General features: G+C 34.3%; 1 protein-coding gene across 1 annotated transcript in view; it reads right to left on the bottom strand.

Moving 5' to 3' along the window:
• The window catches only part of LOC129217363 (acetyl-coenzyme A synthetase, cytoplasmic-like), a 51,170-nt gene that overhangs the window by 20,730 nt on the left and 12,875 nt on the right, over window positions 1–17,565 (bottom strand). The window contains 6 exon segments of the mRNA XM_054851650.1: window positions 2,004–2,137; window positions 3,709–3,901; window positions 4,044–4,159; window positions 5,003–5,114; window positions 11,500–11,575; window positions 13,342–13,414. Coding sequence (XP_054707625.1) covers window positions 2,004–2,137; window positions 3,709–3,901; window positions 4,044–4,159; window positions 5,003–5,114; window positions 11,500–11,575; window positions 13,342–13,414 — 704 coding nt within the window.

Genomic DNA, 17,565 nt, shown 5'->3' with positions numbered 1-17,565 from the left:
GTCATTGGTTAACGCTTGTCGAAATTTTGAATCTGGTCCTGAAGTTTTGTTAAATGTCTTAATATATAAAAATCTTCTGTGCGGACGTTTGTCACCATAAGGCTTTTAAACTGCTGGACCGATTTTGATCAAATTTTTTGTGTGTAATTAAGTTGTGGCAAGCATGGTTTTGAAGCGCGATGGATCGAATCGGAAACTTTTTTGTTAATTAATTTAAACATTGGATAGCTATATCTCCCAAATGGTTAATATCTATTTTAATCAATTGTTGAGCGAGAACTGAAATAAATATTTAACCCGTTGCCAAAGGACAATAAAAAAGCCAGCTCTGCGTGTTGTAATGAAATTTCCTGCTGTTGATATGTCAACTGAGAATCGATAAGACAGAGAGTGAAGCCTGCATTTCTCTTGAAAACAACGATTTTAGGTCCTGTGACACATTTTAAAGTAAAGTAGTGGAAGGTTCACGCAAAACGTGTGTTCTGTCGTCCTAGTTGAACCATATGATCAGATTGGTGCTTTAGGTTTTCCTAACCAAATGGTCGAAAAGTACCGTATCTAGCAACATTTGTTTCTCGGCTGAAATCCATCTGAGTTTTGGCACCAATGTCAAGAATACTTTAAGGATTATCTAACTAATCAGTACATTATTAAAGGAAAACATGATGGAATTTAAAGACAAAACAAATTTTATTTTCGTCCAGATGAATTACAACAGGGTAGTTCTGTACACAAAAGATCTGTGCAGTGGAAGATCTTTATTTTTGGTGGAAAGAACAAACTAGGCAATGTATGAAGTTTAAAAAGTTTTCGTTCAAAAGATCGGACCGCTAATCGGTTGGAGTTGGCTTCGTTCACTGATCGGCTGGATTACAGTAACGTAGTGGCTTGGCGACTTTGGCTATAAACAATAGAGTTGTGTGATTATTTGTTTTCGTTTTAAAGCTATTGTTAATGTAATTTATTGTATTTTTTGTTTATTTATCGAATTATTTCAAATTGAAAAGAATTGCTTTTCGTTTTTAAAGAGTTTTTAGATATTTTAGTTGAAGAATGTGCTTATTTTACATCGGGAGAAGGGGGGCGGGAATGAGTGATTTTTCCTTATTCAGAGAATTGTTCTAACCTTTATCATTTTTTATAAACGACATCTTTTTGATTGTTTTATTCTTTTTCATACGGGAGATGTTGCAGCGGGATTTACCGTTTGTTCTAGATAGGTAGTTAGCTTTTTACACTTAATCTCTGAGGACGCTTTTTATCCTTTGCGTATAGCTGAAGGAACAAATCATCAAGTACGAGAGAAAATAGTTAATAAAACAACTGCCCAGTGGGCATTAGATAAATCAAGTTGTAACAAATATGCGCATTCTAACACCAAGCAGCTTAAAACCTTTTCTTTTTACTTATTTTTTTTTTCAATAAAACGGTTCAAACACTTGGTAGTTTATTGAATTTTTTTAACTTTTCAATTTACAAAGTTTGAACAGAACAACGTCTGTCGGGTCCTCTAGTTTTGTCAATAAATCGTTAGCCCACACATATTTTACGCGTGGAGCAAATCGCAAATCAAATAACCTATACGGGGATTCACATTCTCTGTGTAATACCCTCTGAAAGCGGTACAACCGCTACCGCTTACGTAGGATATGAGCACTGACCAGTCCAATGAGGTCCGCGCACAGTTAAAATGTTTTACCTCTTTGGTAAATTTATTAAGTCACCCCAAAATGGCATATTCAAGCTCCAGCTTTGCGAATTGATTTGACAAAAGAAAAAAAAAGTAAAACCAACGTGATCGTGGGTTTTCTTCTATTTAAATGCTAACGAAACTTAAATAACAGTGAGCTTTAACTCTTTGCAACTTCAAAAACCTTCATATGTAAAAAATTTGGAGCTTTTACCTACACTTTACTATTCATCTAGTACTGTACTAAGTTGGAGTGGGAGTAACAATTTATATTCGTTTCTATTTCATCGTTAAAATTTCCAGTAAAACTTACTTTTTAACATAAGAATCTCCATATTTCATTAGTGTTCGAATTGCAGTCGGAGCTGTGTAGAATTTACTAACATTGTAGCGCTCAATAACAGCCCAGTATCTTCCTGGATCGGGATACGTAGGAATTCCCTGAAACTGAAAAGCAACATTTAATCTCCAAATATTTCTAGCACAGAGTCTATCAAACAGTTTATTTAAATATTTTTGGTTCATTTACTAACAACTAGTCCAATATTTAGTTTTATAACTGCGTCCCTATTGTAAGGGTACGTTTGGGTTTATTCAAAGAACACATCGTCGCCTTCGAATAAAGTTCTCGATAAATACCGCTGTTGACTTCATGACGTTTGATGATGTCAGTGGTTGGTGCGGTTAGTGTCCATAGAATGTTTGCATATGCGATCGGCTAACCGATAACTTTAAACACGCATCTGGTAAATCCACGGTGAAGTAGTGTTAATCGACCGCTCTATTCGAACACGAACTATGGAATTACTAAATGACAAATATCACCTATATAGGTAAATAACTTCTAATATTTGTCCTTCAGGTGGATATCCCTGTGATTTATAAATTTAGGGTTGGGTGTTTTTAGTTAGGTGTTTTAGTGTGAAAGTTTAGTCACTATGTCAGAATTATAGATAAAAATGTTTTCTATTTTAATAGCTTTTACTATACTTAACCAATTTGGTAGGATGAGCTTTCCAATCGTTGAGAAAACTGAATAAATTAACTACTGAATTAACTATAATTAAAGGTTTTACGCATCAGTTATTTATGTAAAAAAGAAACGTTTACAGTTTCCTTGCCCTTTGAATTGTCTAATGTGCATCTAAAAACATTTTTTTTTTTTCACTATGTAGCAACGATCAGGGCCTAAGCGACTGTTTTAATATTCCAGGAGCAAAAGAAAATAATTCAACGTTAATGTGCACAAATTTGCAAGAAACTTCAGACGAGTTTTGGGGTTACAAGGAACCCCTTTTTCAAGGAAAAAGTTAACTTGGGAATGAAACGACGCCCGGAATAAAGCAATTGTTTTTCGGATGTCTTTTCATCCATAGGCTTACTTTTCTATTGATAAAGGGATTCTTTCTAACCTCGAAACACGTTTGCAGTTTCCTGAAGATTTGAGCACATAAACGTTAAACTATTTTCTTCTAATTCTCAGCACAAAGGTATTTGCGTGATTTTTAATTCAGGTCAATTTTGAAAGTTTTTGCTGTCAATGTAACTCCTATTTTCTTCTGAAGTAACTCAAACAAAACTACCTAAAACTCAGTGAACCAGGATGCGAAAAACGAAAAGAAAAAAGTCGCCCATTTCAGAGATCGATGCTCCTTTGTCACTAAGCCTTGGTGAATTTTCCCATGACCTTTTCACATACTTGTACATAAATGTGGCTAATGTATCAGTTCAGTTATTAAGCTAATACCTTGTTTCTTGGACTGCTTGGGGTGTGTTAACATACTTCTGAATTGCAAATGTAATTAGAGTAAGGAGACACAAGGGGCTGGTTTTTACGACCTAGGTGGCAATCTCTTGTCAAACAAGTGTTGCGTTGATCAAATGTGGCATTCCTCATTTCAATCATAGCATTTACCCGCTGTAATAATGAAAATTTGTCATTTCTAACTGTAATGTCCTTTTACAAACCCTAAATGTGACCTTACCCAGCATTTAACAGAACATTTTTGAAACCTTACCAAAACGCTTGTAGCTCCTTGAAGCAAGGGACCGTAGACACCGTACGTGTGACCAGTTATCCAACCAATATCCGCCGTGCAAAAGTATACATCTTTTGATTTATGGGCGAATACGAGTTGAAATGTGGTGGCTGCGTACAACATGTATCCCGCAGTAGAGTGGACTACACCTTTTGGCTTGCCAGTAGAGCCGCTAGAAGATATTGCATGGAAATATTTTAAGAATCTTTTGATGAAAAAACATTAAAAAAGGAACTTTTTTGAAAACATTTTCGAAACTGGATGTAAAAAATTTCAAATCTCTCAAGATAAATTCCGCAATGCACAGTTTTTACCTGGTGTAAAGAATAAAAAGTGGGTGTTCTGCTTCAACCCATTCTGGTTCACAAGTAACAGGTGCAACAGCCATTTCTTCATGCCACCAGCTATCGACATCCGAATTCCATGCAACCTGAAAGATACCTTTTTCAAAAAATATTCAGGAACGAGCAGATTAGTCAAGTAGTTTCCCGTAAAATAGTTTCCAGTTGTCTGTTTTTTGGTTTAAAACCTCGATATATTTTTACATTTTGATACTTTTTCCGAAAGTTATTTGTGCTTATGGTGATTAGTTCTTACAAAAAGTATTTGAAAAGTTAACACAATTTTCGAAATGAAAAAACTGTAAATTTAATCAGAGTTAAAAAGACATTTTTTACTTAAATACTTACTCAAAAGAGATGACTACAAATTTAAACTGCTTTGTTATGTCAAAAACTTGGAGATCCATTGAACTTGATTTTCTAGCAACTGAATGTTTTGTTGCAAACTTATGGATTACTTGGGCGGAAACTTTTATAACTATCATAAGTTGACGTCCTGTTCAACTTACCATAGTTGGGGCAAACCTAACCTGGAATCGTCTAAGTACTGTGATTAGGATGCGCGTAGCCTTCTGCCAGGTTAGGTTTCCCCCCCAACTACAGAAGGTTTTTGATATTTATGCAAGGACAGGCAGTTAACATTTTCGAGTTGCGCAGTCAAAATGTTAGCTCATGTATAGATAATGAAATGTATCCGACTGATAAACGCTACTTTAGCGGTTATTCATTCTTTTAAAAAGTTGAATATATGTTACATTGCAATTCGGAAATTCTGAAGTGCACAATAATTATAGCAATATCACATTCTGTACAAGTTACATTAATTGTAGTTCTCTCTACATTGGTAAACTGCTAACGAATTCAGGAAATATGTATTCCGTGTAGTAATTATATGCATTCTTCAAAATTTGTAACAAATTATCTTTACTCACGTGAAGTTCTGGGGTTATCCTCTTTCCCCTTTGAGAACAATGGTAACCATTGATATTGTTATTACGAGCTTCTCCAACATGACGTAAAACCACACATTTCACTTGTAAGTGGCTGAAAAATAAAAGTGATGTCAAAATCTTAATTTGACGAATTATGTCTTTAAAGAGGAAAAGTAAAATTGTTTTTTAAAACTTTTGGAGTTTTAAAAATCACGAAACAAAATCGTGATCTGCAAAAAAAAATTATGGCACTGCTCTGAAATTCGTTGATACAATTCTGTTCCAAAACTCTCGTCTTATTTCGTCATCGAAATCACTAATGCCAGGAAGCTTCTAACCAACAACGAAGGTGTGACTGATCTCAGAAAAAAAGGCCAAAGCACCGAAAGAGCACTTACTTCAGACTCCATAATAAGACTGTTTCAACCAAAAACCAACAATTCCTATTTAGGTCAAGAAAGAAAAATTTTATATTTAACCTCACAACATCATTTGGCATCCTTTTTCATGCTGTGCCCGATAAAATCAGTAACCTTTTCACCATAGGACAGTGACCCACCCTTATATTTATATTGCTTTAAAAATTTGGGGTACATTTGAAAAAAAAGCGTTGTTCAGCAATGAACTTTCAATTGAAGACTCACCTACATTTTAGCAGGTTTGTTAAAAACAGTTATAAGGTGTCTCTCCTGTTTCGCCTATACCTTTTGATGCATTAAAGTGGAAAGTAAATTTGAAATGTCGACGAAGTTTTTAAATTACATCATTGAATTCAGCTCAGAAAGAACAAGAAACCAGAGGACTGTACTTCTTTAATGACGTATATTTTGCGTGGAATGTGACAAAATGCTTATAGTTTTGCTTCGAAAATGTCAGTGAGTTAGTTACCTGTGGAATTGATTAGTAGGAAATGAAAAAATAAATCTATAAATAATTTAAGGGTGATTCCACAGTTTTCAGTTACGTACGAGAAATTTCCACGGCCCTATTTTGAAATATTTGTATAGCTCTACTGTGAAATTCAACTGTATTTAACTCTTAATTGTTATTTTCAATATGAAAAAAACAAAAAGGTTTCGAAAACTGGCTGTGAAGTGTCCCGTCCATGCCAATGAATACTATGGAATGACACCTATTAGTGGTTTTAAACTTTTTTTGCTGCAAAGTGTTTAAAATAACTGGTTAACTCAAATTTTTATACATACTGATCATTTATTTGAAAATTTATAACCGGTCGGCGATTTAGAGATTGGCTGTAAATGTTCAATTTGTGCATAATATCAATTTTCATGAACAAAAGCATGACATTAACCCTTTCTAGCAAAAACGTGAACTTCCTTTTGTAAAAGAGGTTATCAACCCATAGATACCCTGCTCTATCTTTTGGCAGCTGGCCTATCTCTAACAGTGTACATTAGGGTGTCCCGAAAATTTTTTTTTCCGTTTTTCTTAATGCAAGACCCCTCAAAACTTGCGAAATCGATCGTAAATTACAAAAATAATTTAAAAAATAGAATAAAACTATATCTTCAGGGCTCTACCGATCGTCAAAGTTTTGAAAAATTGTCATTTTTATGGCAACTGAAAAAGAAGTACTGTGAATAAAGTTATAAATTTACTGTGAAATAAAAGCTCGACAGCTGAAATAAAAGGATCGTGATTCGTAATATCAACACGAACAGGAAAAAAAAAAACGTATGGTGATTACTGCTGTAAATGCCTATATGGGAATAACCCCTATTTCCGCAGTAGAATCGTCCACGAAGCTTGGCGCCACGCCTCGATTTGCATGCAACAATATGTTACTGACGACTTCGACTTTGTTTGGTTTCAACTTGCTAGTTCCTTTTACTTGTTTCGAGGGCTTTCTTGGCCTGACTCACGGGTGTTTTCTTCGTAGCCAAAGTAATTTTAATGCTATAAAAGTACAGTTGCAATTGTTAGTGTTATATGCCGATTCTGTTAGTTTTAAGTAATGAGTTCGAGACGTAGTGGGACTACTTGTGCTATACTGGGACCCTACAAGGAACTTGATGATCGGCAGCTACCTACTGTAAAAGACGTCATAAAATTTATTTTACTTGTCAGGAGCGAACAGAAATGTATGCATAATGGAAAGGACCCTTCCAGTTCAGATATATATACAATTGTTTCTGAAAAAATCAACAGTATTTGGACAAAAGCTTCAATTCCAATCGTAACTAAGGAACGAGTAATTCAATTATCAAAGTTTTATTTCGAAAAGTACGTCAATTTGAAACGATAATCCAGAAGCAAACGAAGTGATAGTTTTGAAAATAAACTGAAGTGCTTTTTAGAGTCATCTGAGAAGCTCTTCGACGTTGCGGCTTGTAAGTGCCCTGTATTTGAGTCTTGTTCGTGTTTAAAACCTAAAAAAGTTCCCATCAATGAGAGAAGTTTCTTGTTGGATCAAAGAAATGACAGGAAAATGGTGATAAGAGGTGTCGATAAGAAAGAAACAGCTAGATTAATGAAACAACAGCTGAGAAAACTTGAAAGGGCAGCAAAAAAGTCTTCTACTGTAAATAACGAGTCTGTCTAAGCAAATTTTGATGACGATTCGATGCGTGAATTTTCTCCAGAAACATATCCCATAACAGAGACGAATACGGCCTCTACAGGGACACCATCAACTTCAACGACAAATAGGAATACACTGATCTTGCCAACAGTTGCTAAGGTCTGTGATAGATACGGTTTGTCGACGCGATCTGCTGCTGCTGTTGCTTCTGCAGTTTTAGCTGATGTCGGCTTGGTTTCAAAAGAAGATTTAACTCTAGTTGTTGATAAAAACAAAATCCACAGAGCTGTAGCTAAAGCTCGGAAAGAAGCTTCCAAAGATATTGGAAGTATTGTTATAAAAAGCATTTACTTTGATGGACGTAAAGACAAGACTCTGATAAATGAGAAAATAGGAGCTCGTTACCATCGCAAAAAAATTTTAGAAGAGCACATCTCAATTTTAGCAGAACCCGGATCACTTTATTTGGGACACACAACGCCAAGTCGTGGCACTGCAAAGGCAATTCTAACTTCGATTACAGCTCTATTAGGAGGTCAATGCTTGAATTTAGAAGACGTGATTTGCGTTGGATGTGACGGAACTGCAATAAACACCGGTTGGAAGGGTGGCGTGATTCAATATTTAGAGGAGTATTTGGAAAGACCATTGCAATGGTGTGTGTGTATGCTTCATGCCAACGAATTACCCCTTCGTCATTTATTCTTGACCTTAGATGGTTGCACTTTGGGTCCTAAAGAATATTCCGGACCTATTGGAAAACAGTTAGCTGGTTGTGAAAATAAAATGATTGTCTTTTTGCGCGGTAGATGGTAATTTGCCTAATTTGCCGAAAAATGTGGTTGATGAACTAAGCACGGATCAAAAATATCTTTATGAGATTTGTCAAGCTGTATCAACTGGTTTCTGTAGTCCTGAGCTGGCAAATCGCCAACCTGGAAAAATGGCGCACTCGAGATGGCTTACTTCTGCTAATCGTATACTCAGACTTTATGTAAGTACTCTTAATCCAACAGAAAATTTGCGATTACTTGTTAACTACGTGGTTAAAGTGTACGCTCCAGTTTGGTTCTTAATCAAGCAAAAGTCATCTTTTAAGGAAGCAGCCAAACATCTTTTTCAAATGATTGTGTACTCTCGATTTTTACCCGAAAACTTGAAATCTGTTGTGTATTCTGTTATCGAAAGAAATGCTTTTTTGCGCAATCAGAAAACCTGCTGGTCAGTATGTTGTTTGATGATAGGGAGCACATTCGGGAGTTAGCATTACGAAGAATAAAAAAAAGCTAGAGAGGCTGAAAGTAGCACTAAACGCAGAATATTTAAAACACCAAAAATTAACTTCTCTGCTAAAGATTATACGGAAATAATTGTCTGGCAAGAGTGTCAGGTTACAGCACCACCGGTTCTTCGACATACTTCTAACGAGAACCTTCAAATTATGGCAAAAGATAATAGCTTGGAAATCGTTGACTTTCCTTGCCACTCACAATATGTGGAAAGATGTGTTAAACTAATAACACAGGCTTCACAAAGTGTTACTAACGCTACTTCTAGAGATGGCTTCGTTAGAACCAGGTTGCAATCTCGCACAGAAATGACAAATTTTGGACACAAAAATAAGTTTAAATTCTAAACTTTTGTCATTATTTATAAACTGTAGTTTGTTTATTTTGTTTTCTTGTGCTTTGTTTCATTAGTTTCTTAAATAAAATGCTTTCTAAACTTTATTTTTGTATTTTTTAAATCATATCGTTTAGGTCTGTCAAAAATGTAAAATATGCAAACCTTCAAAGAGCGGTAGAGCCCTCAAGATGACACGCAATTCCATTTTTTTTACCTTTTTCGTGATCTGTGAAAAATTTCGCAAATTTTGACACCTCTTGTGATAGTGTAGCTCAAATTTTTGTTTTTCTCATATATGGACGGGACACCCTAGTGTACATGTTTAAGAAAAAGATCAGCTGGCACAAATCTTGGCTCGGAATTTCTATGCAGTGAACGACCTTAAAATAACTGTTTAACGAACAGTGGAAGATTTTAGAAACGAGTCAAAAATGAAATAATTAAATACGAGATAGTTTTTTTTTTTAATGAACTATTGTACACGAGCAAACCGTAATTATTGCAACCCCAAAACTAGAAACATATCATCTACGGCAGGGGTTCCCACATTTTTCGACCTCGGGGACCCTTTGAAGAGTAAGAAATTTCTCACGGCACCCCAGTCTCTCTCTAATATATATACGCATGCATATATATCGATACGATAGGTACTTGGTGGCACCCCAGGGTACCGCGGCCAGGCACCCACTTTGGGGACCCCGGATCCACGGAAAACATGGTCACGTTATCGAGGCTAAAAGAAAAATAGTCAGTTTCATTTTATTGCAACTTGTTTTGTTTTAATGTTACAAAGTAGAAAAATTGACAAACTATCCAATTTTTAATGCTATTGTGAGATTCCTTTGAAGTTTGTGAAATGTGACGGTAATAATTTTTAATACCCTAGGCTAGGGATTTAAACATTGCTTCTTTGTTTTTACACGATCATCAGCATGGGAAAACTTTACAAACTTAATATAGTAAATGAAAGATCAACGGAAAATCAACTTCAATGGATTTAAAGTGAAAAAACTTTGTTTACCAAGTAGTTGCCATTCATCAAAATATTAATGAAACTAAATATCATTTTCCAAGTCGAAATGTATAAAATAAGCTATTTTGTTTGATTAAAATCTTTACTACAAGGTTCAGATAAAAGGTATCAGAGGGCATTCATTCTAATTATATTTCAAGCTGAAAAAGCTGTGAAATTCTGCGAAAAAGAAGCGATGTTCAGTGGAACTTTCAATTACGCATTTCAAGTAACTCTTATTCCCAATACGTGAATAGTTTCAGAAGGAAACTTAACTTTCAATTTGTTAAAAGCAATATTTTGCATTATTACTTATTTATATTTCAAGTCGCTTGAAAAAAAAAAAAAACAATTAACTCACATCCTCTCCTTGCTTCCAACCAAGGGAAATAATTTCCAAAGAAACAAAATTAAAAACTTGGTTCGAAGTAATCTTCATGTGGTGTACAGTACGCAGATTGGTCCAAAAGTGTCTTTCCCTACAGGCAAAGCCCTAGCGTCTTATCTGCTGAACTTGTCAAGCCAAAATTTTAGTTCTGGTTATTTTAAGATATGTGCTCGAGATCGTGATGATCTTAAACAAAACAGTGTTTACGAATGTGGTAACAGTGAACCAATTTCCAAACGAAAAAAAAAACATTTCCCTGCGCAAATTGATCAGAGTATATGAAATCCACAAAACACTTTGAAACAATTGGCGTACGGCTAAAATTGCCGGTTTAAAGTATTTCAAAGAGGAAAATTTTTAGGCATAAGTATTACGCAAAAGAAGAGGAATTTTGTTGCATTTTACATAATGCACAGAGTTATTCAGCAGTAGAAACACCAATCAGAAAACATCACGTGTAATGCATTGCTCGTGGAAACATCCTTATAAAATGTAGTGTAGGAAGAGTTTTAGATTGTCGTCCGAATTTGCAAACGAACAATTTTCGCCGCACGTTAAATCATTCTAACATATTTGTGATTTTTCACTACGCTGATCAATTTGCGAAGGAAAAAGTATCAAAAATTTCAAATTCGTTCCCAGTAACAGTAACCACGAACGCTGTGCTGTTTAGGATCATCGCAGTTTTGAGTACATTCTTCCAAATAACCATGTCGAAACATTTTGGTTTGATAGGTGCAGCGGGTAGGCTGCTAGGGCTTCAAATATAGGGGAAGTCACTTTTGGAACACCCTGTACTAACATGTTTCAAGCTTTTTAAATTATATTAAAGAAAGATAATCGAACTAATCAAATAAAATATGTTGTGTTTTAAGAATACACAACTTTAAAATATATAACATTGTTTTCATCTTTCAAAAGATAATTACTTCGAATGACATTGCCTCACAGCTCCATCTGCCAGCTGCTTCAAGTTGATGAGTTTGCCTCCCCGCCAAGCTCCGTCTGAAAGGAAAATAGAGTGAAATTATTTCAATACTCCCTTCAAAATCGAAGTTGAAAAAAATTAATAATAATATGATCTAGGGCTGTACCTAATTCAATGTGCATAGGAAGCTGTGTGATTATAGAAGTCCTTTCACCACTAACTCTACATTCAGCAGAATTTACACTATCAAAAACTAAAATAGGGTGTCCATAAGTTGGTATTTTTTTAACGGACTCCATGTCAGTGAATTGTACGGAATAGATCATACATGAAAAATATAAAGTAATGTAACGATAAAATAAATAAGTAAATAAAATGTTTATTTCTATGAATTAAAAAAAAAAGAATCGACAGAAATGCATTAATTATTATAAGATCTGCAGCCATGTGTTTTGGTGTTGGCGTGAATCCCTTCTTCAATACAAAAGAAGAGAGTTGATGGATGAAAAAACATTCAACAAAAAGTTTTTGTCTGCAAATGTCATTAACGCCGATGTTATTTAGATTCCTACAATGTTTGGTAAACTAGAAAGTCGCCCGTCCAGGTATGACGGGTGAAAATTGCTCCTACATTTGAACCAAAGCCATTGCCTGTTTGGTAATAGTTTCATAGTTGAAATTGTAACCCTAACTCCAGTGGATCAACGCTAAACTCCAGAAGGTAGCGGTTATTGTTGACCATACAGGGTGCTCGAAAAGTCCTTGACACATTTAAAAAATTCATAGAAAACCAACAAATTGTCGTTTGAATTTGCGGTTTGCACCATAATACTTCACAGGTTCAAGAGTTTTTATGACATGGGGGGGGGGGAGAAAAAAGGCATTTCGCAGTCAGGTTGTCAGTATATGCTATGCTTGTAATTCTTCTCTCGTTTAGTAATTAAAAGTAACTTTTAAATATTTTTTGTTGACATGGGAAAACCCAAAAAGGAATGAAAATTACAAAACTAAGAATTACAAGCATAGCATAAACTGACACCCTGGCTGCGAAATGCCTTTCTTCTTTTTTCCCCTTTTCATTTTTTCCCCCCGATGTCATAAAAACTCTTGAACCTGTGTGTGTGTATTATGGTGCAAACCGCAAATTCATACGACAACTTGTTGGTTTTCTATGAATTTTTTAAATGTGTTAAGGACTTTTCGGACACCCTGTATTTTCGTTTCTTCATTCCCCTGAAATGACACAGTTTTACCAGTAAAACAGTTAAGTTACCGAATCGAGTTCAGCCTTGTCACAAATCTTTTCCCTGCATGATAAACAGTACTAAAACATTATCAAATTATCATGCCGTGGGGCGAGTTTCATTGTCGAAACACGCGGTTACTCGATCATCGGCTATTATTTGCATGAGGGTAGCTAATAACATTTATGAAAACGAGTCATAAATACCAAAGTTATAAAACTTCCATAGAATCATGCTCTTTATTTGGAACTGCATGAATGAGCCATCTTAACACTTTTCCCATATTTCCCCGTTGTCGATCGATTCTAATGTTATTCTAATGTGTTTTGCTTCAATAAATGATTTGACAAAGTAAAGAGAATCGCATTTTTTTTTTCCTTCTTAAGCGATATTCCGGACATTTTTCCAATGTTATATCTGGGTGTTAATTTTTTTTTCGGAAAGGTGAGGCGAAAAATGAAGCAGTGGTGCAACCTGAATGTTTCCTCCTGACGTTAGTTTAGATTTATAGTTATCTATAACAAAATGTAAACGTTAAAAGTACTAAACAAATACATTAATAGAAACTAAATTAAAAAGTTTACAAAACTCAACTTTACCTGCAGTTACTAAAACTGAACTTTTCGAATCCAGCATTCTTTCTGCAAGAGATTCTGATGAAAATCCACCAAACTGCAGAAGAAAGAAAATCATTGAAGTATTTCTAAAATTATGAATTCATTTGAATAAAACTAGTATCAAAATGCTTCAAACAAAAATAATTTCTAGAAAGATTATTTAAATCACAGTTCAGAACTTTTGGTACATTTTTAAGCAAACAAAATTTCCAAACTTAAAAATAGTTCAACTATTATCACATTAAAAGTGAGTTACAACATATATAAAGTAGGTAGGTGCAAACTTTTCCAGTTTTGACGTTTAGCTTCATCGTTCCAAAATGTAGATAAACGATGCAGCATTATGTCTTTTCTACACCTTCAATGAAAAAAACCTTCATTTTCCAACACCGTTACCTCCCAAAGAATTTCTTTATTTCGTAAACTTTGTCTGAATTCGGCAACTTTGGCGACAGTATTGCTTTATTGCATTTTTCTTCCCTTTTTTGGGCTTAATGCTGTTTGATGCTTAATGGGTTTTCCCAGTTTTTCATTCAGTAATTTTAAAATTCCTAGTCCCAAGAATTCAAGTTCGAGGTGTTCCTGCACCTATTGGGAAAACTTTGTCCAAATAGAAGCGCAAGGTTTCCAATGCTAATATTTGCTTCATTGATCCGCTTCAAGTTGCATGGGAATTAAAAATAAAAAAACTTAACTGACAGTTTTTAAATCTAAATTACGTTATCGAAATTTAACTATCTTTTAAAGAATTTTTTAAACAGAATACCTCAGTTTAAGCTAGTTTGATTTCATCTTTATCAGTCTCTTCCCCAAAACACCCAAATATGAAGCTTAAGTGTTTGTACATATGTTGGTCTACATTATATGGAACTCATTTATGGCTTCAAAACAGTAAGTTTATAAAAAACGTTCATATTTTTTATTTGTCTTTTGTAGATTAGCCAACTTAAAATTTCGTTCGAACACAAATTTAGTTGTTTCTGAACAATTTCATGTTTATATATTTTTTTTTTTTGATTTATTCATTTATTTTAATTTATGATACTCAACATTAAAAAAATTGGTTATGGTAACTTTAAATTTTTTTATATTTGGCTAGCTCTAAACTTGACCTTTTTTTTTCTTTCTTAAAGTCTGTAATTCTAGATAAGATAGTAAGATTACGTCAGCCTGACGTAATGATTATCTTTTCTTCATCAATGGAGATGTTTGATCATTGAAAGCCAGAGTGAATGGATTTTAGTCCGTTTTCATTTTGTAATTCCCTTATACTATCACCCAAACTTTTAGATATGTCATTCAAAACCAATTTCAACGACTCTTCCAAAACGAAAAGATAACAGGAGAACAAATAATGATATCGAGTAAAAATAGGAACTGAAAGGATTTTCGTGTTATTTTCATAGAGAATTTCTACACTTTATTAGGAAAAAATTGAATTGGTTTCAGACGAATTAAAATTTTCACAAAGATTTCAGTCAACATCTGAAACGCTTCTTTCCATTTTTTTAAAAACTTTTTGTTGTTGAATTTATTTGCTCTTTTACCGATTACTTGGTATTTCTGAAAGTTTGAAGCAATCGCCAAAAATAAAGAAAAAATTGTTAGTTAAATTACAACTGATATATACTGTTTTTCATGTTTAGAAAAAATATTTTATTAAAGCAGTCAAAATAAAAAAAACATTCTAAATGTATTCATTTAAATATATTTGGCGTTAAAAATTCCTAAGTCAGATATGAATTGAATTATAACCATTCATAATTGCAGTATCTAAGGATCATAGGTAGAAGACAATATCGCCTTACACTAAAGTCCACTCGCCAAACAAAGCAATGGATCATGTGACTCGTTGTCTACCAACCATAAAACGAATAAGCATCTCCAATTCACATCACAGTAAAATCAATAGGCAATCTTAATCGCTCAAAAAGAGAGAGAGAGGGGGATGGGGGAGGAAAAAATACTGAGAGAACTAACATTTCCTCTGGAATCCTTGCTTCACGATGTACGAAAACCTACCACATTTTAGGTTGCTTCTGCTTACGAGTAACTGCCATTATTGTACTTAATGTAAAATCTACTGGAAGTTTCTAAAAAGTTACTTGTTAATCAGCAATGAAAAAAAAAATCAAATTTTTCCAAAAGCTTTTAAACTAATTAAGCGGACGTGCTTAAAAACGAAGCGAGTACAGCAGCCTCCTTTTTCTACCTGTATATTATCAGAGCAACAGCGGATACAAGGAGAGGGTCATGGGGGTCATGACACCCCCTAAATTGTCGACAATAGTACCCGTCCACACTATGTTCAAACACTTTATGACGTGTAAATGATTTGATTTTTAATGTAAACGATTTCATTTTAATGGTTTATGGAAATAAATATTTGAAATACTACTTCTTTTCATTGATTATGAAATTTATTTGTTATTCCCAATTAGGTGCCTTATTCCTGGCTGATTTGGTGCTTTTTATTGACACCCAAGCGTTTTCAGAAAACTTTCGTACCCAAAACCGTAGGTTCGTTCATCGCGGAGGTCATTCTTCAGCATAACCTCTCTTAAAATAGTCTGTTTCCGCTCCATGTCAGAGTGCCATGATATTTCATTAACTTACTGAAAAGAAGTATTTAATCAGAGTGCTTAAGTCGGAGAGAAATCTCAAAATGAACCGGGGCTTCAGAGGGCCAAACTAATTTAATAGCAAAGTAGACTTTATGAAATGTGATCTAAATAATCAGGCTCGTCATTTCAAAATATTCCGGGGTTGGGGGGGGGGGGGGTTAAGTGCTATACATTCTGCATCGGAAAAAAAAACAGAAACCCTACCCACATACATGGAAATATATTTCTCAAAGCCTAGGGTTCAACTTATCCCCTTCTGAACCCTTTAAGCAACGGGCTTGGAAAGATTGAAAAGTACATTTTGATTATATTTTTAATTACATCGTAAATATCCTTCTACATTTTCACGTCTATGTCAAGAAGTTATTAACAAGGCATCATACAACGTAATATGGTCAAAATTTGAGCGATAAACGGTAGGCGTTGTTCCAAAACTGCATTCAGCCAAGAAAATTTCATTGCCGCCGTACTCGTGTTAAACAATTGATGGTGCGTATGAAGTTGAATTTCCTTGAATGTAGAACATTAGTATGTGTAGAATGGAATGTTAGTCTTAGTACTTCCTCTTTTCGTAATGGTTTTCTTGGGAAAGACGATTAGAAATTATTCTGAAACGTGGAACTCCGCTGTTTGATACGATAATCGATGTTACATTAGCAATCGTGTAATTTTTTAAACGGAAGAATGGCGCGCAATTGCAAGAAGGTTGTATATACATACCACAAGGACGTGGACGAAGATATTAAAAATAGTATACACTTAGTTATGATCGCACCCCGGTAAAAGGAAAGTGATAACTAAAAAAAAAAAAACAGCACTGGAAAAAATCAAGGTTTTCCGCAATGGTACTGAAGTGATTTGTCTCAAAAACTCGCTAAAAATTTACAATGTGATGTTTACTGATTAGTGTTTGTTGCCTAAGTTAATAACGTCTACTTCAAGTTCAAAAAACTTTCTTCTAAATTAGGAAATTTTAATGATGTGTCGCTATAGATTTTATCGTTTTTACGCCACCACGCACCAGTTATATCAACTAACTTTGTACTTGTTTTGTAGCTAGAAAAAGTATTAAATAATTATTTTAATGTAATAGTTAGTAAGGTTTTTTTTTCTAAATTTTGAGTTTTGTTACTTTCCTTTCCGAGGTGCAATATATGTTTTGAAAATGCATTGTAAGTTTATCTCGCATTCACAACCAATTTTGATGTGGCACATTTCCTTGTTATTAGTCATCACCAGTTTCATTTGGTCTCTAGAAACAATTTTCTTTAAGTTAACCACTGTTCTACAACTACGTTTTGATTCAGTTGTGTTTAACAGCAAAAATATTTGTTAATTCCTCTTAAGATTAAAATTTAAGATATAGCCTCGTCACAGAAGAATATTTCGCAGCTAGTTTTTGTAGCTAGTAAAAATAAAAATAGTATAAATTTTGTTGGTATTTTTAATTTAATCTAAATTAATAAAGTAACGAATATTTAGAAATATTTGATTTATTCTTTTTCAGATTTCAGGAGGTTTCTGCTTGGAAAAGCGTAAGTAAAAATTGACAGAAGAGAGCAATTGCCTGTGCGTCGCACAG

This window comes from Uloborus diversus, chromosome 2 (assembly GCF_026930045.1).
Source record: "Uloborus diversus isolate 005 chromosome 2, Udiv.v.3.1, whole genome shotgun sequence".
Taxonomy (NCBI): Eukaryota; Metazoa; Arthropoda; class Arachnida; order Araneae; family Uloboridae; genus Uloborus; species Uloborus diversus.
This window is presented reverse-complemented; position numbering and strand designations above follow the sequence as displayed.